General features: G+C 45.7%; 1 protein-coding gene across 1 annotated transcript in view; it reads right to left on the reverse strand.

Annotated features, from left to right (window-relative positions):
- Positions 1–6,150: 6,150 nt before the first annotated feature.
- The window catches only part of NPLOC4 (NPL4 homolog, ubiquitin recognition factor), a 104,588-nt gene continuing 83,870 nt past the window's right edge, over positions 6,151–26,868 (reverse strand). Inside the window, exons 15-17 of the mRNA XM_029599232.1 lie at positions 19,883–19,999; positions 12,526–12,628; positions 6,151–10,372 (exon numbers count right to left, since the gene is read on the reverse strand). Coding sequence (XP_029455092.1) covers positions 10,215–10,372; positions 12,526–12,628; positions 19,883–19,999 — 378 coding nt within the window. The 3' untranslated portion in view covers positions 6,151–10,214. The remainder of the gene's footprint in view (positions 10,373–12,525; positions 12,629–19,882; positions 20,000–26,868) is intronic.

Consider the following 26,868-nt stretch of genomic DNA (forward strand, 5'->3'; position numbering starts at 1 on the left):
GACTGCACCTGAAGAAAAGCTTGTAAGCCTTGAAAAAATTCCAAGAAAAAGCAGCCGGATACAGATCAAGTCTAGAAGGAACTGGAGCTCATCCCATAGAACTGCTCTATCCTATAGAGGAGCCAGTCAAGGGAGAACCAAGGTCTGGCATCCCCCTCCAGTCAAGGCCATAACCAATCCATCATCAGAATGGGAGGAGCCAGGCTTAGCAAAATCCAAGGAAGACGACTCTCCCTGAGTGTCTGGGCAGCACTGACACAGGATAGAAGCAGGTCAGGTTGAGAAGCCCTAATGTGACTGGCAACACAAATAGGAAGACGCTTAGGCTTATTGTTTACCGGCAGTAACGTGGTGGTAAACGTGCATTTGAACGGTTTGCGCTCAAACATTTATGCGCACAAAACCGAAGCGCCGCATAAATAAGTGCAACAAGGCGCACACACTTGTGTGCCAAATCCCAAAGCATAGAAATTTCAAAAGGTTATGCGCATAAAGGGGTAGATTTTAAAAGAAGCGCGATCAGCCTACTTTTGCTTGCGCATCAGACTCAAGCAAAAGTACGCTGGATTTTAGTAGATACGCGCGGAGCCGCGCGTATCCACTAAAATCCTGGATCGGCGCGCGCAAGGCTATCGATTTTGTATAGCCTGCGCGCGCCGACTCCCCCCGTTCCCTCCAAGGCCGCTCCGAAATCGGAGCGGCCTCGGAGGGAACTTTCCTTTGCCCTCCCCTCACCTTACCCTCCCTTCCCCTACCTAACCCACCCACCCGGCCCTGTCTACACCCCCCCCTTACCTTTGTCGGGGGATTTACGCCTCCCGGAGGGAGGCGTAAATCCCCGCGCGCCAGCGGGCCTGCTGCGCGCCGGGCCGCGACCTGGGGGCGGGTACGGAGGGCGCGGCCACGCCCCCGGGCCGTAGCCACGCCCCCGTACCCGCCCCCAAAACGCTGCCGACACGCCCCCGGAACGCCGCGACGACCGGGCCCGCCCCCCGACACGCCCCCGACACGCCCCTCGGAGAACCCCGGGACTTACGCGAGTCCCGGGGCTCTGCGCGCGCCGGGAGGCCTATGTAAAATAGGCTTCCCGGCGCGCAGGGCCCTGCTCGCGTAAATCCGCCCGGTTTTGGGCAGATTTACGCGAGCAGGGCTCTGAAAATCCGCCCCAAAAGGCTCACCCAAAAACAAGCGCACAATGCATGCGCAGAGCAGACACACTGCACACACTGACGGCTTGTAGAGGGCAGCAGAGCATGCACAAGAGCACACAAAAAACACTGCCATGGCCTACCATGCGGTGTGCAAGGAAAAAGCCTAACTGCAGGGCCTAACCCACCGGGGCCACTCAACCCGCCAGGCTGCCCAGTTCCTCAACCCTAACGGGAGCAGGAACAAACGTCGGGATGGTGTGCCGAGAACAGAGACTGGAGGAATCCTAAAACCCCTGTCTCTGCTTAAAAGGTAAAACCTTTTTTTTTTTTTTTTAGAAAACCTTACCTGAGCTCAGCGCTTACTGGCTGAGTACAGAGACGGTCTCTAGCTGCAGGGGAGAGGGCATCTGCCATCACCGCCACGCTTGGCCTCCTGCACCTGCTTTATAATGAGCAGCTAAGTCCACGCCAGAAAACCCAGCTACCGGACCAAGGCACAGCTCTGAGGGACCAAGGAAATCACCTCAGGCATTCTCAACTGGAGGAGGGACCTTTTGGTATCACCGCAGGAGAGCAGGGTTTTCCTTTCCTTAAATCTGAATTTCAAATTTCTCCTTCGAAAAAACATGCAGCAATCCCCATAGGGAGATTCACAGCCACGTCTGCTGGAGATGGAGATGGAGAATACTGGCCAGCTGGGGACACTGCGGGAGTTTATATATTGTGAGGTCAGCTTACTCCGTTCTCCATCTGCTGGCAGGGGAACATAAACCCACTGGTCCTGAGTCCATCTATCTACATGCTAGGAAAAGAAATTTTGAGTTTATAGGCAAACAAATCACTGAGAAGGCTCATGAGGCAACTCTTGCATGTGCTCAGTAGAGCAAAAATGCTCTACTAGCTAGGAGAGACAAGTCCATTTGGTGTCATGGGATGTAATCAATGGGGGGGGGGGGGGGGGGGGAAAGCTATTGCTTTCCCTGAGAGTGAATAAGAGGAATTAAAACTACTTTATGGGATCTGCCAGGTACATGCAAGCTGGATTGGCCACTATCAGAGGCAGGATGTTGGGCTCCACAGACCTTGGTCTGACCCAGAATGGCATGTTTTATGTTTTTATGAGTGCCAGAATGGAAAGGGGAGAGGAAAGGAGGGCTAAATGGGGAAGGGGAGGTGGTGAGTCACAGAAGATCCTTCCTCATGTTTTCCACATCTTCCAGGATGTCTACACTGTTGCAGATATTAGTATCATCTGCAAAAAGGCTATCCTTTCTTGATAGTCTTTTCACATTGCTTGCAAAAAATGTTGAACACAACCGAGCCAAAGACAGGAAGGTGAGAGAGTGTGTGTTTCTGTGAAATGATGGAAACCAAGTTAAGCAAAAACAACATACACTGAATCTATGAGTCAGGGGGTTATTGGAATGGAGAAATTTAACATCTTCCTTTAAAAAAAAAAAAAAATCCCCTCCTCTCCCTGAGGTTGTCTCTTGTTGCTCATACTTTACTCACACTTTGGGTGCCTTTGGGTGGGGGAAACGCTCGAACAGGCCTGTTTAGCCACTTGTTCCAGTAATGACTCATCCTATCAAAAACAATTCTCCCCAGGAATTACATATAAAGGGGAATCTTAGCATCTTAAAGCACTATTAATCAGCTGATGTTCTTAGAAAGCCTGCTCAAATGTGACAGGCCGCAAATTCTGGCTACAATATGGAACCAAAACCAAGGAATATTTGCTTCTATGTTGTATTTTCCTGCAGCATAAAAAAAAAGGCATCCAAAGGGACCTGGAGGGTCACACATTTAGCTCCCAAGCCTCAGGTTGTCCATCACTAGTGTTGTAAATTAACAAGTATTTTCTAGAGGCCCTACTAGTCTCTGAAATTCCCTTGGAGGGACTTGTAAAACATAATCCTTTGGAACTGAGCCCACAAGGCATACATTGAAAATCTCTTTTCTTTCCATAACTAATACATTGGGGAGACCGGAATGCAGCAAGGAAAACCAGGATTCAATAATTCTAATCAAGGAGAAGAACTATGTTTTTATTTTGCCTATACTCTGGGTTTAGTGCGACTTGAAATGTGAGCTTCATGCAGTTGCATTTGCTGCTGGCCCATTTATCTTTTATCACTGTATTGGGAGTTGCTCGGTGGGAGTCTTTTAAGATTTATATATGGAGCGCAGCAGCAGTTACTAACACCATATTCTACACTGGACTAGAAGCAAGAAAAGTAGAAACTGGCCCGAAGCCTGTGGCTAGCAGCACCCGAGAACCTGGACCATGCTTGAAATGCTCAGAGCACTCCCATGCACTGATCATTGGAAATATTTCTGCTTTTACAGAGACCATTTGTAAGTGTTCCTGCTGCACCATTTGAAAACTACACTCACAATGCAGTCTTCAGATTCCACCCAGCCTCCTGTCTGTTTTTTTATCCTTTCTTTGACATTCATTCTATTATTTTATTTTGTTGCCATTTGAAAAACTTTTTGGGATCCATTTGTGTGAAAGACACTTGATTGGATTTTTACACTGTTTTGTAAAGAATGTGGTCGTGTGCCCAGATGACTTCCAAAATCCTCCATATTTTCTGTAAGTCATTTCTTAATCATCCTAGAGCTTTCTGGGATTTATTGACCTCCTTTCCCATTCCAATGGTCCTGTTCGCTTGTGGTCCCCCTTCCTGTTTTAAAAGAAATGGACCTAGAGTCTTTGTAGGAAAACTTTTAAAGGAACAACACTGCAATTTGTAAGCTTTGAAGAACTCACAGGCCTCTTCTTCAAATGTTAACATGACAAATATGGCAAGAGCAACCCAAGAAAGGCACACAAGAGGGCATAGAACAGATTATAGCACCCACATAGACCAAGAACATTGACTTTAAAAGTAAGGGGGGGAGGGGGGGGGGGTGCGAGATTTCAGTGTTGCAGAACTGGTTATTCTCACCATGGCATATGTATAACTCATAGATAGATGCCTGAACTGGTTACAGTGAAAAGTAATAGAATATACCATGGCCTAATGTGCATTTTATATATATATATATATATATATATATATATATATATTTATTACAAAAAGACTTGGGGTATTTTTCTACCACTAATGTGTAAGCATAGGGCCCTCAGCTTCATACCCCAAAAGGCCAGCCAGCTTTCATCCTTCAGATGCACATAAATGAATGGCACTTATAACTGGATTTTAATAACTGTATCATGTCTTAAAAGAGTTTTGGATAAAAGTAATGGAATATCACCACCAATTGTTCTAAAAAAATGACTTGTGATTTTTTTTTGTCCTTTTTTTGGTTTTTGTTTTAAATGATTACTTGGCTATGAAGTTCACCACAAACAAAGCAGTGGCAAGTTTGTAATTTTCTTCTATAAAGGTAAGGTAGCTCGATACAGAATGTACTGGTGCCCCTTCTCAGAAAATGAACAGACCATTTCCCCTCCATTTCACAATCCATAAAACAAAACATGCTCTCCAGGACACAGGTGGAAACGGCCGCCCCTTCAGATGGAAAAGTGATTTCTAGAGGGAATAATGAAGGTCAAAGCCAACACAGATCATCAGGTTTTCACTTCACCTAAAATGCAAGTGTTGTGTCATTACAGCTGCAGCCTCCTGCTCGGTTCCTGCCTCTCTAATATAGACACACAGATAAAAAAAAAGTGCAAAGGCTGAGATAGCTGTCGTGCTTCAAAGCTGGGCATTCAGTTTATTTGGGGATTACAGAAAAGCTACTTAGGGAGCACTTTCTTCCTTCTGCACACACTTAAGCAATTCATTCAAGATGTATTGTAGATTCAAAGCAGATTTTCAGGGGATCTGTCTGTGAACCTCCATCCCTGAAGTGCATTTCTTTTGCCAAGTTAATCTCTCCCCCTCCCCCCAGTGCAAGCCACATTTTTCTCTAACAGGTTTCCATGTATCTGCACTCTGCTCACTTCCCTCAAGCAGGATGGGAGTCTACAAAGAGAAAGCACTGCCAAGGGATATATCTAACTCAACAGTACTTGCTCTCCAGCTTAATTAGCAAGGCCAGCTAGGTGGCACCTATACTACTTCTTCTTCTTCGTGAAGGCGCCAAGCATAGTTTGACAGAGTAGTTTTTAACCTATGAGCCACATTAAGAGAATGCCAAATCTACTCCCTCCCCTCAGTTTTAATATCATTTAAGTTTAATATTCAAGTATTCATGCATGTGGGGGGAGGGGCAGGAATACATTTGTAAACAAGCCACATTTGAGGATCTTAAAGATCCAGCTGTGGCCCTAATGCCTCAGAGGTTGATGGCTTAACTGTTGTAGAGTGATACGGTATTTTTTTTTTTTTTCATTTTCAAAAATGTATTGCCCGTTCTAGCTACGATTACTTAAGAATCCCAAAATGTCTGAAACAACACAGATGACAAAGCACAGACTTCTTTGCAATGTGAGTTTAAGCAGTTTATCAAGAAAGGATTCTACAATATTGCTTCTTCACAATTCCAAGGGCTAAGAAAAATCAGACCACAGGCTTTAAAGGAATCTACAATTTCTGCAGTCTTCCATTATATCTGGATCAAACAACAATTTTCCACACCCCACTATAAAAAAAAAAAAAATTGGTCCACCCCCCTAAATCCAGCCGTATCTGCATAAAGCTGTAACATCCTTACTGAAATGCAGAGCCTTTAAATAAATGTTAAGTTTCAGCACATGTAGCCTTTGCAGTCAGATTTGCTGTTTTATAGCAGCTTCTAGGGCAGGCCATGCAGACAGCGCTGAGCCTATGCAGTGAATAGGAAGAACACAGGGGGTTCCTGCAGTCACCAACTACCATCTGTTGAGGACTTTTAGCAGTAACTTTCTACGTTTTACACACCGTGGATTGAAGTAATTTCTTCCAGCAAAATCTAAAAAAGCTTTACATTTTCTACTGCAATATTAAGTTCTTTGGCTTTGACCAAGGCCCAATTACAAACTATAAACATGCAAACACTGTGACATAGTTCAGCTGCTTTTATTGATTTTTCTTGCAATTGGAATTAGGAAACCTCCAAAAGCAAAACAGATCTGCAAGTAAAAAAAAAAAAAAAAGGCACAACACCCTAGGGAGCCATGTCTACAAACTAAGAAACACAAGAAAAAAAACAAAACAGCAATCAGAAGGCATTGCAAGAATCTGAAATCAAACATCAAAGGAAAGCAGCAAAATTCCTGAAAAGGACCTTGAGCCCAAGGACTGAGGGTGCTGTATGGCAAAACACCAGCGGGAGAAATCTGTGGAGTGCTTTCTCATGGCTAGACACCAAGCAGCAGATGTACCATAGACATTGCCTTCCATTGCATTATAGAACCTTTTTTTTTTTTAAAGCACAGGACACGCAGGCAAGCAAAAAGGATGGAATAACTCTTTGGTGCCTCTTCTTTAAAACAGATGTTGGCCTGTTTCACATTCCATGGTGGAAATGGGAGGTGCACACAAATCCCAGCTGTGCAGCCCCATGACCAATGCATGACTTTACATGCCAGAAGAGTTCCTCAGCACCACCCATTTAGAAAGTGCATCTTCTGATGATTGGAAAAGTGTCAAAACAGAAGAAAAAAAAAAAAGAGCAGGGCAGCCTATTATTTTCTTCAGGTCCTCAGGAGAGAGAAAATCCATCTGCAGGCATATACAGCTGCTGCTATTACTTATATTAAAACCCCTAGGAAAAGGGGAAGTGAAAACAAGAGAGCATATGATAACTGGACAAGTGGTGAGCCATTCCAAGGAAGTGAAGGAGCTAGGAAACAGAACATACAAAAGCTTTGGCTCTGGTTTTCACTTTCATTAACTCTTCATTTCATCTTGCTGAAAGTGTTCGTTCACCAGGCACAAGGTCCACTTTCTTTTTCTCATGTTTTAAGCAGCTTTACTGTTCCCCTAGGCGCTGCCAGATTGGCAAATTCTCTTATTCACATTGAAACTCAATTGGCCTGTGTAGAGTATGATGCAGTTTCCTGCCAACTGCAGAGGAGCAGCTAGGTTTATTTTGTTTGTTCATTTTCCCCCTTTTGCTTCCTTGATGGTTTCTGTGGCTCAGGGGATTCTTGCTGGGGACTGGAGGGGTGCACCCCACCGTAACCAGCTTCCCTCCCCTCCCTGGGCTGAGATTAACTCAGGCCCTACTAGCTCCTGCCTGTTGCATGTTCCTATGACCTGAACCACGGGGAGTTACTTTTAAGATCACATTACTTTCTAGGGAGACAGAGTAGTAGTAATATTTCCAAAGTAAAAAGTTCTCATCCTACTGTGCATGTTAAGGGACATCCTCTTACAAGGACCCTACTATCTTCTGGGTATCTCCCCCTGGGTAATTACACTGGACAAGATATATAGTCTCCCTTCAGTTCTGTGGACATTTATTTTTGTTTCTAATTGAAGCAAACCTGGTGAGTGGAAAGTAGGCAGGCTAGACATACTACCCTGATAATTCAGTGTACTTAATGCAACAGACACTTGCCATTTTATTTGATCACTGCAGTATGCCTCAAATTGACAGCTGCAAAGGCAAAGAAAGTTTAGCACAGGTGGGGCAGGTCATCTCTGTCCAGTCTTTAGAGACCATGCCACAGTGAAAAGCTAGAGAGACCAGTGAAGGCAGCAATCCACAGCAGTTTGATTGTTTTCCTTCAGCAAACACAGATTTCTTAATACAGGTTTTATATGACAGAAGGCCATTTTAAGAACAAAGTTTCCTTGAAAGAATCAGCCCAAAGTCTCCATAGGTCAGTGGCTGTGGGAGACCCAGGTTCTAATTCCAAACCAGACCTGCTCCCTGGGCCAGCCTGAGCTGGGGATGCTGCAGAGCACAGGCAGAGTTCACAGCCCTCGTGAAGGGGGGGGGGGGGGGGAATCTGGCTATCGCACACCAGCAATGCACCTATGGCAGGTTCTAGAGGGAAGCTTGGTTCATGGCTCTCTGCAGTGACTGGGCTTTTAAGGTTAGGAAAAAAAAAAAAAAAAAAAGGACATTTGACGGTGACTGAGATTTGGCCCTGGGACAATGGCAGCTTCAGTCAGGCAAGCAGTGTACCACTGTTATAGCAGAAGAGAGTCAGCTACAACGGGATCTGATCCCTCTAGGACTTTCTTTCATTTTGTACCTTCAATAAATCAAAACTCTGGATTGCTGCATTACAATAAGGGCTGCACTTCACCACCTGCAAAAAGTGGCATGAACAGAGGAGACCAACCTGTGGCTCAGTTCTACATGCGAAACCCTCAGCCCATGGCTCAAATGAGATCTGCCATTAAAATAAGTGATCTTTGGATCTGATAGGGAAACAATTACACAGGCAATGCAGACACTCAGCACTGCTGTAGCACAGCCACGGGCACTGGGCCAGGTGTCTTGGGTGGATGTGGCTCATCTTAACAAGCTCACAACTAACTTGTGCAGCAGGTGCTATGCAACAGCTTGTTAACAAGCATCACCCCCACCCCCAGCGCCACAATCAGTGCATCGGTTTCTTCAGCTCAGGGCTCAAAACCCAAGAGCTAGGACAAGCAGCAAAGCCTTTGAATCAGAAGCAGTTCATGCTCTAGGATACATTGTTCTTAAGGAGTCCAGAACCTGGCAAACAAGTACATAGGATCCAGAGCACAAGTGCAAGAAGGACCTCACTTCTTCAGTCTCTTCTTTACAGATGTGGCCTTGTTATTACAAAGTACATGCCAGCAGGGAACATGACATGCAGCAGGTTTTGGGGAGGGGAAAGTGCAGCAAATGCAGAGCTTCAGTCTGCATTTGCTGCATCAAGGAAATAGAAGCCTCAGCTCTCTTGGTACTGGGAGAGCTGATCTGAGGAGCTTCTTTGCTTTCTAGTTAACGGTAAATCTTGCTGGGGATGACCATTGAATTGAACTCACCTACTACATTTTCTGTTTCAATTGTGCACCTCTCAGGTGACGAGTTTCAGGACAAACTTAACTACTTCATTACAAACAGGCATCTGTGATTTTTTTTTCCCCACCCACATGTAAACAAATTCAAAGGAAAAACCCCCCATTTAGCTATCATGAGGCAATATGCCAAAAAGTTGATAGTTATCACCTGCTATAGAACTGGACTTGGAAATGAGTTTCACAGCTTTTAAGCAGCTCCCCAGCCAACCATCGCAGCACAAATGACGTCGCATGCACAGCCTGAACCAACCCGAACCAGCGTGCATGACATCAAAGGCACTGACAGATGCACAAACACTTGAAGAATAAAAAATCCCTAGGAAGTAGCAAATGTCACCTCATATAATGGGAATAACTCCTCAAAAATAGTAACAGTTTTTAAACAAAAATTGTCCTAGGAACAAATTTATTTTAGAAAAAAAAAAAAAACACAGGGAGAAAATATATATTTTTTTTCATATTAAATGAATTTTCTGGGAATTTCCAGGTAAAAATAGGTGAACACTAATTTCTCAGATCTTTACGAGTAGATCACACACCACTACTCACTGAACTTTTAAAGCACAATGAATGATCTCTATTTTAAATAATTCTATTAATGTGAGCTAGATCTTACAACCCTGCTGTTGGGACTTAAAAAGGAGAGGTACAAGTGCGCTGATGAGCACCTCTGCCTGACTAATCATAGTGCTGTGCAGCAGAGGTCACAGTTAAGGCACTGTGCCTGATGTTAGGGCATGGCAGGCAGCACAGTAAGAGGTGAAAAATGCAGACGTGGTAGCTAAACAAACCACATACATTACTGAAGTGTTCAAGTCACGCTGGACAAAATGAACAGGGTTTTTAGAAATGTCTCGATCTCATCCTCTCTGGGCTACAGCTTTGGGACTTCTGTTTTTGAGGTCACATCTGTCAGCAGGGAAATTCTATTGTCTCTCCTGAAACACCGCCCAACAGGACACACAGTGACCATTTCTCCTCCCTTTCTGCTCTCTGGTTATAACACAACAGGGGACTAAGCAGGAGAACTGACCCTGGTTTCAGATGCTTTATGTCAGTACAACTCAAGCCTTAGGACCAGCTTGCTGGAGGGATGAGGGGAGGGGGAGCATGGAATTTAGGTCCTGGGGAGCCTGCACATCTCACACTGGTCTGTGCCCGCCTGGTTCATGAAAGTGCAGTGTTGGCACGACCACATCGCTGAGGTTGGGGCATGAGTGGAACTGCCAACAGCGCTGTAGTCCTGAATTCCTGATGGCTGAACTCCAACTGTACCTGCAGAGAGATGGAAAATAGAGAGAGAAAAAGAGAAGGAACATGGGTCTGGGACCAAGACACAAATGGAAGCTGAAAGGAGAAAGTTTTATTGTGTTTTTTTGTTTTAAATTGGCTATTGTTTAAATTGCTATCAGGCCGATACAGTACAGTGCGCGCCGGTGGCGCATACCGTTAGCCCAGGTTTGGACGCGCATTTGACGCGCTAGCTTTACCCCTTATACAGTAAGGGGTAATAGCGCGTTGAAAACGAGCGTCCAACCCCCCTGAAACTAATAGCGCCCGCAACATGCAAATGCATGTTGATGGCCCTATTAGTTATTCCCGCGCGATACAGAAAGTAAAATGTGCAGCCAAGCCGCACATTTTACTTTCAGAAATTAACGCCTGCCCAAAGGCTGGCGTTAATTTCTGCCGGCGCAGGGGAAGTGTACAGAAAAGCAGAAAAAACTGCTTTTTCTGTACACTCTGACTTAATATCATAGCGATATTAAGTCAGAGGCCCCAAAAGTAAAAAAAAAAAAAAAGTAAAAAATTGGCCCGCGGGTCAGAAGATGGACGCTCAATTATGCCGGCATCCGTTTTCCGAACCTGTGGCTGTCAACGGGTTTGAGAACAGACGCCGGCAAAATTGAGCGTTGGCTGTCAAACCCGCTGACAGCCGCCGCTCCTTTTACCGTGGGCCCTAATTTGCCTAGGCCACCCTCCTGAATTGCGTGCCCAGGAGAGTGGCCTGTGCGCTCGCCAGCTCTCCCGCACATTTTTCTGAATCGGCCTGTATGAGTGGCAATGTAGAGGTGGTGATCCAGAAAATGACATAAAGAAGTACTAAATTAGAAGAGCTGTTGTCCCTGACTTGCGGTGACTGCCCAGTGTTAGCCTGCACTACTCACACATCTATGTATTCCAATTCTTACTGCCTGAGCAGAGAGCTGTCTGTCTGTCTGCCTGGGACAAGAGGTGAGTGGTCAGACACTGGTCTGCTGTGTTTGAGAGAACTCTTTTCCAAGTTTCTGGCCGTTTGAGCAGCTGCCTGGAGGCAGACCCTTTATCTTGTAATGTGCCTGTTTTAAAACACAATTGGGTGCGTCTGTGCACTCAGCAAGCCCGGTGCAGAAATGAAAATTTGCAATGTTAACTTATCTACTGAGCAAAATATTGGAACCAGGAGGAATATATGTAAAGCTTATATAGGAGCCCCCCATGCATGGTCTTATAACAGGATACAGATTGGAATGTCATTAATTTAAAACATTTATTTCATTTAACCATGCGCTACTCTCTAAGGTAATTTTTTTTTTTTTAAACTATGGCAGTAGCTTGGAAAGGAAGCTGTGTTAAAATGGTGACAGACACACACACAGTACACAATCAAACTGTTACTCATCACCTAATTTGCTTTCTGCATGTTCATGAAACCCTATGCTATCTGTTCTCATTCTGAGGTTGTAGGCGAGAGTCTTCAGTTAAACATGTACTGCACGACGAAGTCAAGTGAGGTGCTACGCTCACTCTACCCTTCTTCTGATCATACGGTTGTTTATCTGCCTGTGCATCTTATTTTCTAGCAATTATTACTGTGTAATGCAAGGCTCAAATGCAAGGTTGAATTTACACACAGGCCTATTAGGCCTGTGCCAAGGCCAGCAAAATTTGAGGGGGAAGAACATTTCCTACCCTGGACCTTGGAAGGCGATCCTTTCACCGACTCCTCCCCCGTAACTATCCCCCTCCCCCCAGACTCTGAATCAGTGCCTAGGGGTGGCAGTGGACCAAATCTGACCCTGCTCAAATGAGAAAATCCATCTGGTTCTTAGATGGATAAAGTATACATCTGAATGTGTGCCATTTGACTGCAATTCAGAGTAATGGAATAACTGGAATAACAGAAGTCATTTTTAACATCTAATAGCTGAGATACTTTTAGTAGTTTTTAACATTTTCTGGATTTCATCATGTCCTTTCAGGGGGCCGCCCCGACTATTCATGCCTTTATTTTATTTTTTACCGAGTGTCACAAGCCACACAATTAGCTTTTGCATTTGGAGCTAATTTCAGTCTGACTTTTCTATTTTACAAGAAGGGATTGGCCACAGCTGGGCTTTCTAGACAAGGAGAATATTGCAGGAGCCGCAGGGACAGAGGGCACTTACTGCAGAGCTGTTCGATGGTGGCCCACTGTTCTGATTTCTTCCAGGTCTGGGCCAGGTCTTCATTCCTAGTCCGCACAGCATCCAACAACAAACTGATGCTATCCTGCAAAGACAGGAGAACAGACTGACAAACACCCGGATGCCAAAGGCGTCCCAGCTAATACCTGCATGCCAAAGCAGGTAGATAAGCCTGTAGGTGATACAACTCTTTATAACTGTAATACCTGAAAACCATGCCTCTAAGCATCAGCATCTACTATAAGCTAATGCTCTGCATTTTGTTTTTAAATGAAATCTATCAAGCATTTTTGGCCAAGCATTATATACAGGATATGGATGTCCTTTGCTGTTTCTAGGTTCATTACAGAACATAAGATGTGCCATGCTGAGTCAGACCCAAGGCCCTGCCCTCAGACAGTGGCCATTTTGGGTCAGTAGGAAGGTACTCGGCAGAGTAGATCCATTCCTTGTTGCTCACTCCCAGGGATTTAATGGTGGCTTTCCCAGGTCTACCTGGCTAACAACTGTTTAAGGACTTTTCCTCCAGAAACTTGTCTAAACTGCTTTTAAACCCTGCTATATTAGTTGCCTCGACCATCGACAAATGCCACAGCTCTTTATTGTGCACTGAATGAAAAAATACTCTCTCCAACTTCTTTCAAATCCGTTACCTGATAGTTTCAGGACTATAAACGCACCCTCCATCTCTACAAGATCTCTCTTCTACAAACAAAAAAAGATTTTTATGCAAGCAGAATCCATGATATACAATATGATGCTAGGGCTCTGTTCTCCTTCGTATCCCAACTCACAAAACCCTCTGCCCCCACCATCCCCGATGAACAAGCTCAATCAAAAGCCAATGAACTAGCACGCTTCTTTCAGGATAAAATTACAAACACACTTGCCCTTCTCCCCACCAACCCAATGCCCCCAGCCCTAAACTCCTACTCCACCCATCGCCCTGGAGCCACCCTCAACTTCTTCGAACCCATTACCCCCCTGGAGATAGAATCTACCCTTAAGAAAATGAATCCTTCCAGCCATCCGACGGACCACATCCCAACTAAACTGCTCCTCATCCCGAGCACCATCTCTAGATCACTAACCAACATCATAAACTGTTCCCTAGCCCAAGGAATCTACCCGGATGATCTAAAAACTGTGTCACTCAAACCCCTCTTGAAGAAACCCAACCTGGATACAAAAGAACTCTCTAATTTCAGACCCATATCCAAGCTCCCGTTTCTAGCAAAGCTCACAGAGAAAGTTGTGAACACACAACTCTCGGACTACCTTGAGGAACATAAAATATTATACCCTTCCCAGTACGGTTTCCGGAAATCGTCCAGTACAGAAACCCTTCTCATTGCCCTATCAGACCACATCTTCATGGGTCTTGACAAAGGGCTTTCATACTTGCTGGTCCTACTAGATATCTCGGCGGCTTTCGATACGGTGAACCATGCCATCCTTCTAAACCGTCTCTCAGTCATCGGAATCGCTGGACTCGCCCTCAGATGGTTCGACTCTTTCCTTAACAACAGAAGCTGCAAGGTCAGAGTCAATAACAAAGAATCACCAAGTTATAAGTCAACGCTAGGTGTCCCACAAGGCTCTTCTTTATCCCCGACCCTCTTCAATATCTACTTACTACCCCCCTCTGTCATCTGCTCTCAAACCTAAAACTAACACACTACCTCTATGCAGATGACGTACAGATCTTGATCCCCATAAAAGAATCTCTTCCAAAAAACGCTTAACTACTGGGAAAATTGCCTGAAGTCCATCAAAAGCCTCCTCTCCAGCCTGAACCTGGTTCTCAACGCATCCAAGACGGAAATCCTTTTTATCTCCCCTGAACACTCGACCAATACTGATCAAACAGTCCTTGACCCACAGATATCTCAAACAAGAGATTTAGGAGTAATCCTAGACAATCATCTGAACTTAAAGAAATCAATTAACAATATCACTAAGGATTGTTTCTATAAACATCAAGTTCTAAAAAGACTCAAACCCCTTCTCCACTTCCAGGACTTCAGAACCGTCCTTCAATCAACGTTATTCTCGAAAGCTGACTACTGCAACGCTTTACTCCTGGGGCTCCCCATCTCAGCCACCAAACCTCTACAGATGCTCCAGAACGCAGCAGCCAGAATCTTAACCAACACCAACCGGCGTGCTCACATCACCCCCATCCTCCGAAGCCTACACTGGCTGCCTATAAAATACAGAATCATACATAAAGCACTCACTATAATCCACAAAACCATCCACAAACAGCTCACACTGGACCTTCAGACCCCTTTCAAACACCACTCTTCTGAAAGACCCATCAGAGAAGCATACAAAGGAACCCTACAAGTCCCACCTACTAAATCCACCCGTCTAACTTCCACCAAAGAACGTTCCTTCTCCACAGCAGGCCCAGTCCTTTGGAACAAACTGCCGACTGACATAAGACTGGCACCATGCCTTCTTACTTGGCTCTTCCTCCAAGCCTTCCCTTAACTCAAAATGTTCACTTCAGACTCAGCCCAAGGGATGGGACGTTTACTAATCCCAGTACCCTTCATGGGTTATTCTCTTCGAGTTAATTGCTTTCTGTCTACTTCCTGGCTACTTTAGCCCCCAAGTTCATCCCCCTTGTTATATGTAACTCTGCTTCGGCTTTCTTGTTTGGTTAACTAATTAAACCCCTAAGTTCAATGTAAACCGGTCTGATATGAATCCCTTCATGAAGACCGGTATAGAAATATGTTAAATAAATAAATAAATATCTCCTAACCCTAGTGGAAAGGGTAAAGCAAAGTTGCTTACTTGTAACAGGTATTCTCCGTGGACAGCAGAACCACCAGCCACACAAGATGAGTGACGTCATCAGACAGCACTGGGTCTGGGTCAGTTGTTTTTCCTCTCACAGCTCAGAAAGTTTAATCCTGCCTTCTGAGCAGACACAGCTAGCAACCCCGCGCGAGATCCCCCCCCCCCCCAGTCCTTTTCTACGCTTGCCCAACTTTCTGGGGAGGGAGGGATTGTGTGGCTTGTTTGGTCTGCTGTCCACGGAGAACACCTGGTACAGGTAATTGAGCAGCTTTGCTCTCTCCATGGACAAGCATTACAAAGAACCACACAAGATGGGTTTCTCCAGCCGAGGGTTGTTATGCTGTGGGAAGTTGGTTTTAAACTATTGAAAAATATTTTTAAGCACTCCTTGTCCGAATATACTGGCCTTGTGTGAGTCTTTATCTAGTCAGTAATGTTCTGTAAAAGTGTGTATGTGGCAGCTCTACAGATATCTTGAACAGATGCTAAAATGATATGTGCCATTAATGCACATATCAGAAAGTTTGAGTGGAGGAGTAGCCTAGTGGTTAGAGCAGTGGGCTACAAACCAGGAGACCAGGGTTCAAGTCCTGCTGTCACTTCTTGTGACCTTGGGCAAGTCACTTTAACAGAAGTGAAACAAAAGGACGCAAAATAGAACTCAATGGCAGCCCCCTACAATGGCCGGCAGGCACTGAAGGCATCACCGCTCGGGGGTAATGACAATGAAAGAAAACTTAACTTAAATGCCAAAAAAACTGGCTAAAGACACTAAGAGGAGAACCAGTAGGACTCCGCGTCTATACCGCAAGAAGATTTTTTAACAATACATGAAAAAAGAAAAAAGGAGAGAGAGAGAGAATTAGCATGACACACTAGGCTCTGTAGGCAAAAAAGAGAGAGGGGGTCCCCACATGCGTGGTATAATGCATGCTCAGAGAGGCTCAATCAAAGTACTAGAAAACCTTTGAGATAAGTTTTCTGTGCCAGCCTCCATTCAATGTCATCCATGCATGAGGGCTGCCATCTTGCTTATCCTCAGAGAAAACTGAATGATCTAGTACCTTTGGATGACATCCATCTTGTGTGGCTCTTTATTATGCTTGTACACAGAGAAATAACAGTTCCCTATTTTCCTGTTCATGATTTTGTAAATGTGTCATATGCCATCTCAATCGCTAGTCCAAGCTGAAAATCTCTAACTTGTTTAGCCTTTCTTGGGTGAATGGGTAAATTAGATGGGTCTTATAGTCTTCTGCTACCATCATGTTTCTTCATAAGGATTGTTCCACCCCTTTACCATTTTTGTTGCCTTTCTCTATGTTTTTGTTTTTAATTCTGCTATATCTTTTTTAAGATGGTTCAATCAGAACTGCACACAGTGCACAAGGTGCAGATGCACCATGGATCAATAAAGAGGTTTCATGATGATTTCATTTTTATTTTCCATTTCTTTCCAAATAACGTCTAGCATTCTATCTGACACACTGAGCCAAGTGTTTGACACCAAGATCCTTTTCCTGGGTGGTATTCCATAATATGAAACCCAGCATGATGTATCTACAGTTAGGATTATTTTCCCCTATGTGCATCACATTGCATATCCACTTTAAATTTCATCTGCCCAGGTCCCAGTCGGCAAGGTTCCTCACAGCAGGCTTTGAAACAAGGAAGCTAAGGTTCAAATCCTTCTGATACTCCTTGTGATCCTGGGAAGTCATGTCGCCCTCCACTACCTTTGGTACAAACTGAAGGATATATTTACTAAGATGCAATAAGGGTATAAAGCACAATATCGCCAGATATTATGCCTCCACTGCAAAAAAAACAAAACAAAAACCAAAACCTCCTATTGTAATGAGCTACTTTGCATGCATAAAATTTTCAAATGCATGCAAAGCAGCTCATGTATAGCAAATTTCATGCAAATCCAATATCACAGCTTGCAAAAAATAACTCAAGTCACCTTATTTGCTGCAACATTAGTTATCTACAATTCCTGAGTTGTGGCTTTTCAGTGGGAGCATCAGGATATTAATGCACATCCCAATGCTCCTGTGTGAAATTTAAAGAGCCCTGACGACACAAAATACCACTCCCAACCATGAAAATACCCTCCAAGGGGTGTGAGTAGACCCCACACACCCCCACCACCTGTAAAGGTGGCTTAAAAGTAAAATAAATAAATAAAAATAAATATTTAAAATCGCACAATGATGCCTTACCCTGCCCTACCCCCCCCCCCCCCAACTTCAAGCCCTTTTCAAATATAACTCATCCCCCCAGGATCCAACTCTTCCACCAACTCCCTTCCAGGTTGGAGCCATCCTACCACACCACCCTCCTCTAGCCTCCCCCTCTTCCTCAGAAGTAGTCTCTAGTAGTCTAGTGCCCCCCCCCCCCAGTCCCCCTTATCTCAGACAACATGCCTAGTAGTCTAGTGGGAATCCATAGGATCTAGTGGAGCCTGGAGACCCTCCTAGGCTCCAGGCCGGTTGATGCCATCTTTCAAAATGGCGCCAGCCAGCCTTTGCCTCAGTGATGCCTCCCACGCGGTATTTGTTCCCTTTCACAACAAAATATCATGGCTTAGTAAATGACCCCCTCAGATTGTAAATCCTCTGGGGATACTTATTGTACCTGAATGTAATCTTCTTTGAAGTGGCTGACCAGTTACAAAAGGTGGAATATAAATCAAAAATTAAAATTAAATTGACATTATTCCATTGGGAAAATTGACCATTTAGTCCAACTCTGTTTCCTATCTTTTAATCAATTCCAATCCACAACAGCACATTGCCTTCTATCTCGTGACTTTTTACATTTCCTGGATGAGTCTCTCATGAGGGCCTTTGTCAAATGTTTTGAGATACACTATAAATCGACCAGTTCACCATTGTTTAGGTTTATTCGTACCTTCAAAAAAAAAATAAAAAATCTAATAGCTTGGTAAGGCATGACTTCCTCTTGCTAAAACCATGTTGTCTTTGCCCGTTAAGTCATATCTATCCATACGCCCAGTAATTCTGTTCTTAAGCATATCTTCTACTATTTTGACCGGCACCAACATCAGGCTCACTGATCTATCATTTCCCAGAGCACCCCCGGAACTCTTTCTAAAAATCAGCATTACATTGGCCACCCTTCAGTTTTCAGGTACTGTGGCAGGTAACTGTAGTTTACAAATTGTTAGTAATATCTGAAATTTCATAGCAGAGTTTGTTTGTTTGTTTTTTTTTGAGAACTCTGGGGTACATACCATCCAATCCCGATGATTTGTTAATCTTTAGTTCATCAAGTTGCTCTATGACATTTTCCAATTACTCACTTCAGTTCCGAAACAAGACATTTAAAAATACTCACAATGGAAGCTATCTCCCCAACCTCTTCCTCAAAAGATTTCATTTCGTTTTTCTGCTATGTCCCTGCCCTCCCAGAGTGCCCTTTTACCCCCCCTGATCATCTAGTAGTCCAAATGATCCCCTCACAGTCCTTCCCCTTCTTCAGAAAGATATTTTTTTAGTATTTGCCTATATGGAAAGTTTCTTCTTAAATTCTTAGCCTGCCTTACTAATATTTTACATTTAACTTGCCAATTCTTATGTTCTGTCCTATTGTGCCTTCTTTTTTTGCCTTTAATTACTTCTTTCACCTCATCATTTAAGCATGCTGGCAGTTTGGTCTTCCTCTGATCTTCCTTAATTCATGGAATGTCTGCAGTATACTTGAAAACTGATTAAGTTTCAATAATGAAAGGCTATAAGAACCCAGTTTCCATCTTTGAGTGCAAACTAGCAAGATCTTCTTTGGCTCTGATGGTTTTGCTTTCTTTACACACTATTCAATGTCTCTCCCCCTCCCAAAATATCCACCGACCTAACTTCCCCCATCCCCACCCAAATACAACACAAAAGGGTTCAACATAAAAAAAAATAAGAAAACCAGAGAGATAGGGCAAGACTCAATTAAACAAGACAAAAGTCCCTGAATCTTCTGACTGGTCCTGATCTCCAGCTAGTCACTGGCAGCCCAGCTGCACTGCACATGCTCAATCCATGCAATTTCTCTGCATGTCTGCAAAACATGTATCTAGGGATGTTTTCTCCCCTTTATTCATTTTGGTCTGTCTTGGTGCTAATTGTGCAGCTGTTACACCAGAGCCTGGCACTCTCCCAACATAGTGGCTCGCCAAGTTCAGGCAGAAAAAGAAGTTCTTGGCCCAGAGAGATTTTGTGCTTCTGATCTTATTATTGTTATAAGAAGAATCTTTGAGCCCAACAGCTTGACTGATTGTTCTATTACTGCAAAGCCAAGTTGGAACCATGTTGTATCACCTACTGCCTGCCTGAGCTTCCAAAATCATTAAGGAGACAGTGGGATCACCGCAGCATGAAATATTAGCAACCCCTCAGGTGACTGTAATAAAACCCATTAATCAACCTGCTTTTAATATCCAACTCATTCAGTGGAGTCATAACATACGAAATAGCAATCTAGGTCAGACCAAAAGGTACCTGATGTTACATACCTGGAGAGGCATCACCTCGTTGGTGACTAGAAAGAGAAGCAAGTGGAAATCAGAGATGATGTGGAGAAAAACAGAGGATGTATTCTGGGAGAGGTACGTGGCCAAACTATGGAAGTCCTGCAGGGAAAAATAACCAAAAACATTAAGTTTAACTTCAGTTGAAACACTGTTTTTTCCATTCAAGAATCATGTAGGCAAAGACAAACAAACGTGCTTCACTTTCCGTCTATACTAAATTTGAAAAATCAGTTCCCTAGAGGTAGATGACTCAGCTAACTAATCCCTGCTCAAGTTTTTTTTTAACCCTCACTCTTCTCCTATAGTGTAGGACATGCAACAGGGTGAACACTTCCTGAGAAAATCTCTCTTGGCATCCCTTTTTTCAGTTTCATTTCTGAGAAAACAATCATCAAGACACTGAGCTACAAGATTCTTTGTTTCTCTTCCATAAAGGAGGATGAATGCTAATTTTCAAGATCCTAGTGTGCTTGAGGAATTGCAGCTGTCAGCTCTGAGGAACAGAAACCTTGTCTTCTATGGTCACAGAAAACAACAATCTCATTTCCAAGCTGTTATAATCTCTGCAGCTAAAATACAGGCAACAAGACCCCTCCAGGAATAAAATTTACAACCCAAGTTTTTCTTTCCAGTCACAATATAGCTATCAGAAAACTTATTTTTTTTAAACATTTTAGTATACTCTTACTCAAAGACACTGTGCCAGTCATACCTACATTGAGGACAGTGCCTTAAGGTCTTACCCAGTGGCTGGCAATCCTTTTCTGACTTGCCTCCTCCATTACGATCCATTCACTTAATGTGCAGTGCTTATACCTGTCTATCTTGGCCACATGGTGGCATAAAAGGAAAATTAGTTTCTTACCTGATAATTTTCGTTCCTGTAGTACTACGGATCAGTCCAGACACCTGGGTTTTGCCTCCCTTCCAGCAGATGGAGACAGAGAAGTTTTAAAACAACTCTGCCATATATACCAAGGTGCAACCCACAGTCCCTCAGTCTTAAATAATGTCAAAGCAGAATGGAACAAAACCAAACTAACCAACTATCTATCTGTCCATCTATAATAAGGCTTATACAAACCCCCAACTGGGAACAGAACTCGCAGAACCAAAAGAACAAGCGAGAAAAACAGTACCAATATCCAGAAAAGAATGTTATATGAGCGGACTCTCCGTTACTTCAGTGTACACAGCCATGGATGGGGCTCTGGACTGATCCGTGGTACTACAGGAACAAAAATTATCAGGTAAGAAACAAATTTTTGTTTCCCTGTACGTACCCGGATCAGTCCAGACACCTGGGATGTACCAAAGCTGACTTACCGAGGGTGGGAGCTGGAGAGGCCCGCTCGGAGCACCCCTTCTCCAAATCCCCCAGAATCTGAAGCTTGTACATCCAATCTGTAATGTCTTGCAAACGTATGCAACGATTTACAAGTAGCTGCCCTGCAAATTTCCTGAGGCGAGACTTGATGACATTCCGCCCATGAAGCAGCCTGTGACCACGTGGAATGGGCGCGAAGTCCCACAGGTACCACCTTACCACGCAGTAAATATGCTGAATTGATGGCTTCCTTTAGCCAACAAGCAATCATAGTCTTTGAGGCCATACCACCTCTTTTCGGACCATTCCACAACACAAAGAGATGGTCAGACACCCAGAAAGGATTTGTGACCTCTAGATATCGCAGCAGAGCCCTGCGCACATCCAATTTCTGTAAATCCTTCGACACCGGATCCGAGTGGTCCTCCTCTGTGAATGAGGGAAGCTCAATCGATTGATTCATGTGGAAGGAAGATATTACCTTCGGGAGGAAGGAAGGAACAGTCTTGCAAGGACACCCCGAAATCTGAAATCCGTAAGAAAGGTTCCCTGCACGACAACGCCCGCAATTTGGAAACTAGACGAGCCGAAGAAATCGCGACCAAAACCACCACTTTCAATGTGAGATCCTTCAGCGTCGCTCGTTTCAGCGGTTCAAAAGGCGGGGCACACAATGCCGAAAGTACCAAATTGAGATTCCAGGAAGGACACGGATGGCAAAGAGGAGGGCGTAAGTGCTTCGCCTCTCACAGGAAACGCACCACATCTGGGTGCAGTGCTACCTCTACTCCCTGGATCTTACAACGTAAACAACCAAGTGCCGCAACCTGTACCCGAAGGGAACTGCAGGAAAGTCCTTTGGAAAGTCCTGCCTGAAGAAAACAGAGAATATCAGGGATTGACGCCCGCGTAGGGTCTACCGCGTGCCCCACACACCAGGCATCAAAAACTTTACAGACCCTAGACATAAGCCAGGGAAGTGGATGGTTTTCGCGACCTCAACAACGTGGTCACCACCGCATCAGAATAACCCTTGTTCTTCAGCCGTTGCCTCTCAAAAGCCATGCCGCTAGACAAAAATGATCCGCCTCTTCCAAACAGACGGGACCTTGATGCAGAAGAGCTGCTGATTCCCGAAACCGTAGCAGCTTCGTGGCAGACAAATCGAGCAGATCCACGAACCAGGGACATCTCGGCCACTCCAGCGCTACTAGAATCACCTCTGCCGGATGGAGCTCTATCTGCCTGTCACCTTGCCTATCAGCGGCCAGGGAGGAAACACGTACAATAAGATGTTCGTTGGCCAGGGAAGGGCCAGGGCATCTACCCCCTCTGCCACTGTTTCCCTGCGACGGCTGTAAAACCGTGGAGCCTTGGAGTTCTTGAATGTGGCCATCAGATCCAGGCATGGGCTGCCCCACCGGTCGCAGATGAGCTGAAAAGCTTCGTCGGCTAACTCCCACTCTCCAGGATCGAGTTGGTGACGACTGAGAAAGTCTGCCTGTATGTTGTCCATGCTGGCGATGTGAGATGCCACAATGCTGACTAGATGCTCTTCCGCCCAACTCATCAAGTGTTGTGCCTCCATTGCCACCGGGCGACTCTTGGTTCCTCCTTGGCGATTGATGTAGGCCATCATAGTTGCATTGTCTGACGAGACCCTGACCGATTTTCCCCGAAGGAGCGGGAGGAAGGCCTTCAATGCGAGAGCCACTGCCCTGGTCTCCAAACGGTTGATCGACCACTGAGCTTGGAGTGTGGACCACTGCCCCTGTACTGACTTCCCCAGACAAACCGCTCCCCAACTGGAGAGACTGGCATCCGTGGTGACAACTGTCCAGTCGGGTATTATCAGGGGAACCCCACACGCCAGATGTTCAGAGACCAGTCACCAGTATAGACTGGCTCTTGCAGAGTCCGTAAGTGGAAGCGGTAGATGAAACTGCTCTGACACTGGATTCCAACGGGACAGCAATGCTGATTGTAAGGGACACATATGAGCAAAGGCCCAGGGTACTAACTCTAGAGTGGACATCATGAAGTCCAATACCCTCAGGTAATCTTTCACCGTGGGGATGGACAACAAATCCCTCACCTCGCTCTGGAGCTTGACTGCACATTCTGTGGTGAGGAAAACTCTGCCCCAGACTGTAACGAACAGGGCTCCCAGGAACTCTAGAGACTGGGAGGGGATCAGATGACTCTTGGCAAGACTGACCACCCAGCCGAGCGATCGTAAGAGCTGTAGCACCAGGTGGATTGCTGACTGGCACAGAGCCTTGGATTTCGCTCCAATTAGCCAATCATCCAAGTAAGGATGGACTAGGAAGCCTTCCCTCCTGAGTTGCGCTGCAACCATGACCATGACCTTGGAGAACGTCCTGGGTGCCATGGAGAGACCGAAAGGTAGAGCCCGGAACTGATAGTGTTTTCCTAGAATACAGAACCTGAGGAACTTCTGATGCGCTGACTGGATGCCGATATGAAAATAGGCTTCCATGAGATCCAGAGAAGCCAGGAACTCCCCTTGCCGTACCGAAGCGATGACTGATCGAAGGGTCTCCATTCAGAAACGAGGTACCCGAAGGTACCTGTTTACTCTTTTTAGATCCATGATTGGCCTGAATGTCCCTTCCTTTTTTGGGACTACGAATTAAATGGAATAGCGACCCCTTTGTTGTTCCATGGATGGAACCGGTGTGATAGCCCCCAAGACCAGTAGCCGCTGTAGCATGTCTAGCACTGCCTGTCACTTAAGAACATAAGAACATAAGAAAATAAGAAAATGCCATACTGGGTCAGACCAAGGGTCCATCAAGCCCAGCATCCTGTTTCCAACAGTAGCCAATCCAGGCCATAAGAACCTGTCAAGTATCCCAAAACTAAGTCTATTCCATGTAACCATTGCTAATGGCAGTGGCTATTCTCTAAGTGAACTTAATAGCAGGTAATGGACTTCTCCTCCAAGAACTTATCTAATCCTTTTTTAAACACAGCTATACTAACTGCACTAACCACATCCTCTGGCAACAAATTCCAGAGTTTAATTGTGCGTTGAGTAAAAAAGAACTTTCTCAGATTAGTTTTAAATGTGCCCCATGCTAACTTCATGGAGTGCCCCCTAGTCTTTCTACTATCCGAAAGAGTAAATAACGGATTCACATCTACCCGTTCTAGACCTCTAGCGGTGTGCTCAGGGAGATATTAGGAATTTGTCCCTAGGGCGCTGTACAAAATCTAAAGCGAAACCTTGACTTACCACGGTGAGGACCCACTGGTGTGACGTTATCTTGGTCCATTCCTTGAAGAAAAGCGAGAGTCTGACTCCCACGATTAGTACACGATGGACAAGCGGTACTGAGGAATGAACCGGCAGTATTGAGAGGCCTTGGCCCCCGCTGCCGCCTGCGGGGTACTTGGTCTGCCAAAATGTCTGCCGCGAAAGGACTGAGACCACGACTGTTGTCTGTTGGAACTTGTGTGAAAGGATGACCCAGAAGACCGCGCCGGCCTGGGTCGTTTACTACTACGGAACCATGACCGAGCCGCAAAAGATCCTCTTGATCTGGGCTTGTCCTCCGGTAGTTTATGAACCTTGTTCTCTCCCAGAGACTGGATCATGTCCTCCAATTCCTTGCCGAATAACAGCTTCCCTTTGAAAGGAAGCGAGCCAAGATGGGCCTTGGACGACACATACGCAGCCCAATTCCGAAGCCAGAGGAGCAGCCGTGCGGGTACTGCATAAACCATGGATCTGGCCGACATGCGCAGGAGATCATAAAGAGCATCAGCGCTATAGGCGATGAATGCATCCAGCCGATTCGCCTGGGCAGCCTCCTCCACAGAGAGGTCGGAATTGGCTTGGAGTTGCTGTGCCCATCGAAGACTGGCACGTAATGCAAAATTACTGCACATCGCTGCCTGGACCCCCAGCGCTGAGACTTCAAACACCTTCTTGAGCTGCAGCTCTAGCTTTCTATCCTGTAAATCCTTGAGGGCTGTTGCTCCCATAACGGGGATTGTGGACCTCTTAGTAACAGCCGATACTGCTGCATCCACCTTAGGGACACGTAGCAGCTCTAAAGCGTCCTCTGGAAGGGGATATAACTTGTCCATAGCCTTACTCACCTTTAGTCCCAAATGTGGGATGTCCCATTCTCGGAACAGAAGATCCGTCGCTGAGAAATGAAACGGGAAGGAAACCGTAGGACCTCTGAGACCTAATAAGACAGGATCCATAGCTCCCAGCCGGGGGGGGGGACCCCCCCCCGGCAGCGTCTCCAGGCCTAGCTCCTGTAGGATGGCCGGAATAAGTGGAGACAGCTCATCCTTCTTGAAGAGACGAACTACCTGTGGATCATCCCCTTCCATCGCCTGAGATTCCCTACCTAAAACTGGTGGGGGATCCGTGTCACCCTCAGCCCCCCCCGGGGGGCTTAACCGGCGGATCTTGCTCATCCTGAGAAGTAGAGTCTGACTCTGTCTCCACCGGTATGGACCGTAAGGGCCTCGTACCCCTATTTGGGTCAGGACCCCCCGATGACCTGTCCCTCTTCCTAGACCCCCGGGCATACGGCGTCAGCAAAGGCCTCTCAGAGACTTCCTTCTTTCCTAGCTTTCTTTCTCTGAAGGCCTTGTGCATCAATAACACAAATTCAGAGGAAAAGGAAGATTCTGAGGAGGAATCAGTAGCCCCCTCAGGGCTCTCCTCATGAACGGGAGAGGCTGCACCCGTAGGAGCGCCCCCCCCCCCCCCCAGCAGGAATCTGTTGTGGAGAGAGCAAGGGGGGTAAAATTCCCTCTCCCATCGCTGCCCACGTGGCCTCCCAAAATATGCTGAAAATGGCTTCCGTTCCCGCGCTTAGTGGGGACAGGTCTGCTGACAAGCCACTTGTCCTTGCACGTGCCGCGGAACGCGAAGCTCGACTACGGGGGCCCCCCCCCCCCCGGAGCGAAACGGAGGATCCTTCGGCCCCCTGCACACAATCAGAACACAGGTTGTCCCTCGACAAATGCAAGCGCGATGAGCCCCATGCGCGGCAGGAAGAGCCCCGAGGCATCGCAGGCCTGCCGAAAAGAAAAGGAAAGGAAACAACGGCGAAATAAAGTGAAAATTCAGCTGCTCAGCCCCCCCGATAACCCTCTGGAGAGCTGGCACGCACAAGAAAAATTAAAGACAGTTTTTGTTTTTTTTTTTAAATAAAAGCTATACCAACTTACCGTGCGCTGTCCCCGATTCTGGAAGACAGGTCCTGCTCCTGTGGGGGTGAGTGAGCCGGGCTCCCCAGTATCGCCCCTGCGCTGCTGTAAACTGAAGGATCAGGGTCCTCGACCCTTAGCAGCAGCCTCAACCACAGGGGATGTTCCTCTCAGGACCTAGCAACCCCCTGGGAGGCTCACAGAACCACTGACAGGGACGGGACTTACAGCTAATTACACTACACTCCTGCACTATCAAACCTGCAGCAACCAGGGAAATAGAAGAGACTGTGGGTTTTGCACCTCTGCCATCTGCTGGAGACAGAGTAAGACTGAGGGACTGTGGGTGGCACCTTGGTATATATGCCAGGGTTGTTTGAAAAAACTTGTGTCTCCATCTGCTGGAGGGGAGGCAAAACCCAGGTGTCTGGACTGATCCGGG

Source organism: Rhinatrema bivittatum, chromosome 4 (genome assembly GCF_901001135.1).
Source record: "Rhinatrema bivittatum chromosome 4, aRhiBiv1.1, whole genome shotgun sequence".
Classification (NCBI taxonomy): Eukaryota; Metazoa; Chordata; class Amphibia; order Gymnophiona; family Rhinatrematidae; genus Rhinatrema; species Rhinatrema bivittatum.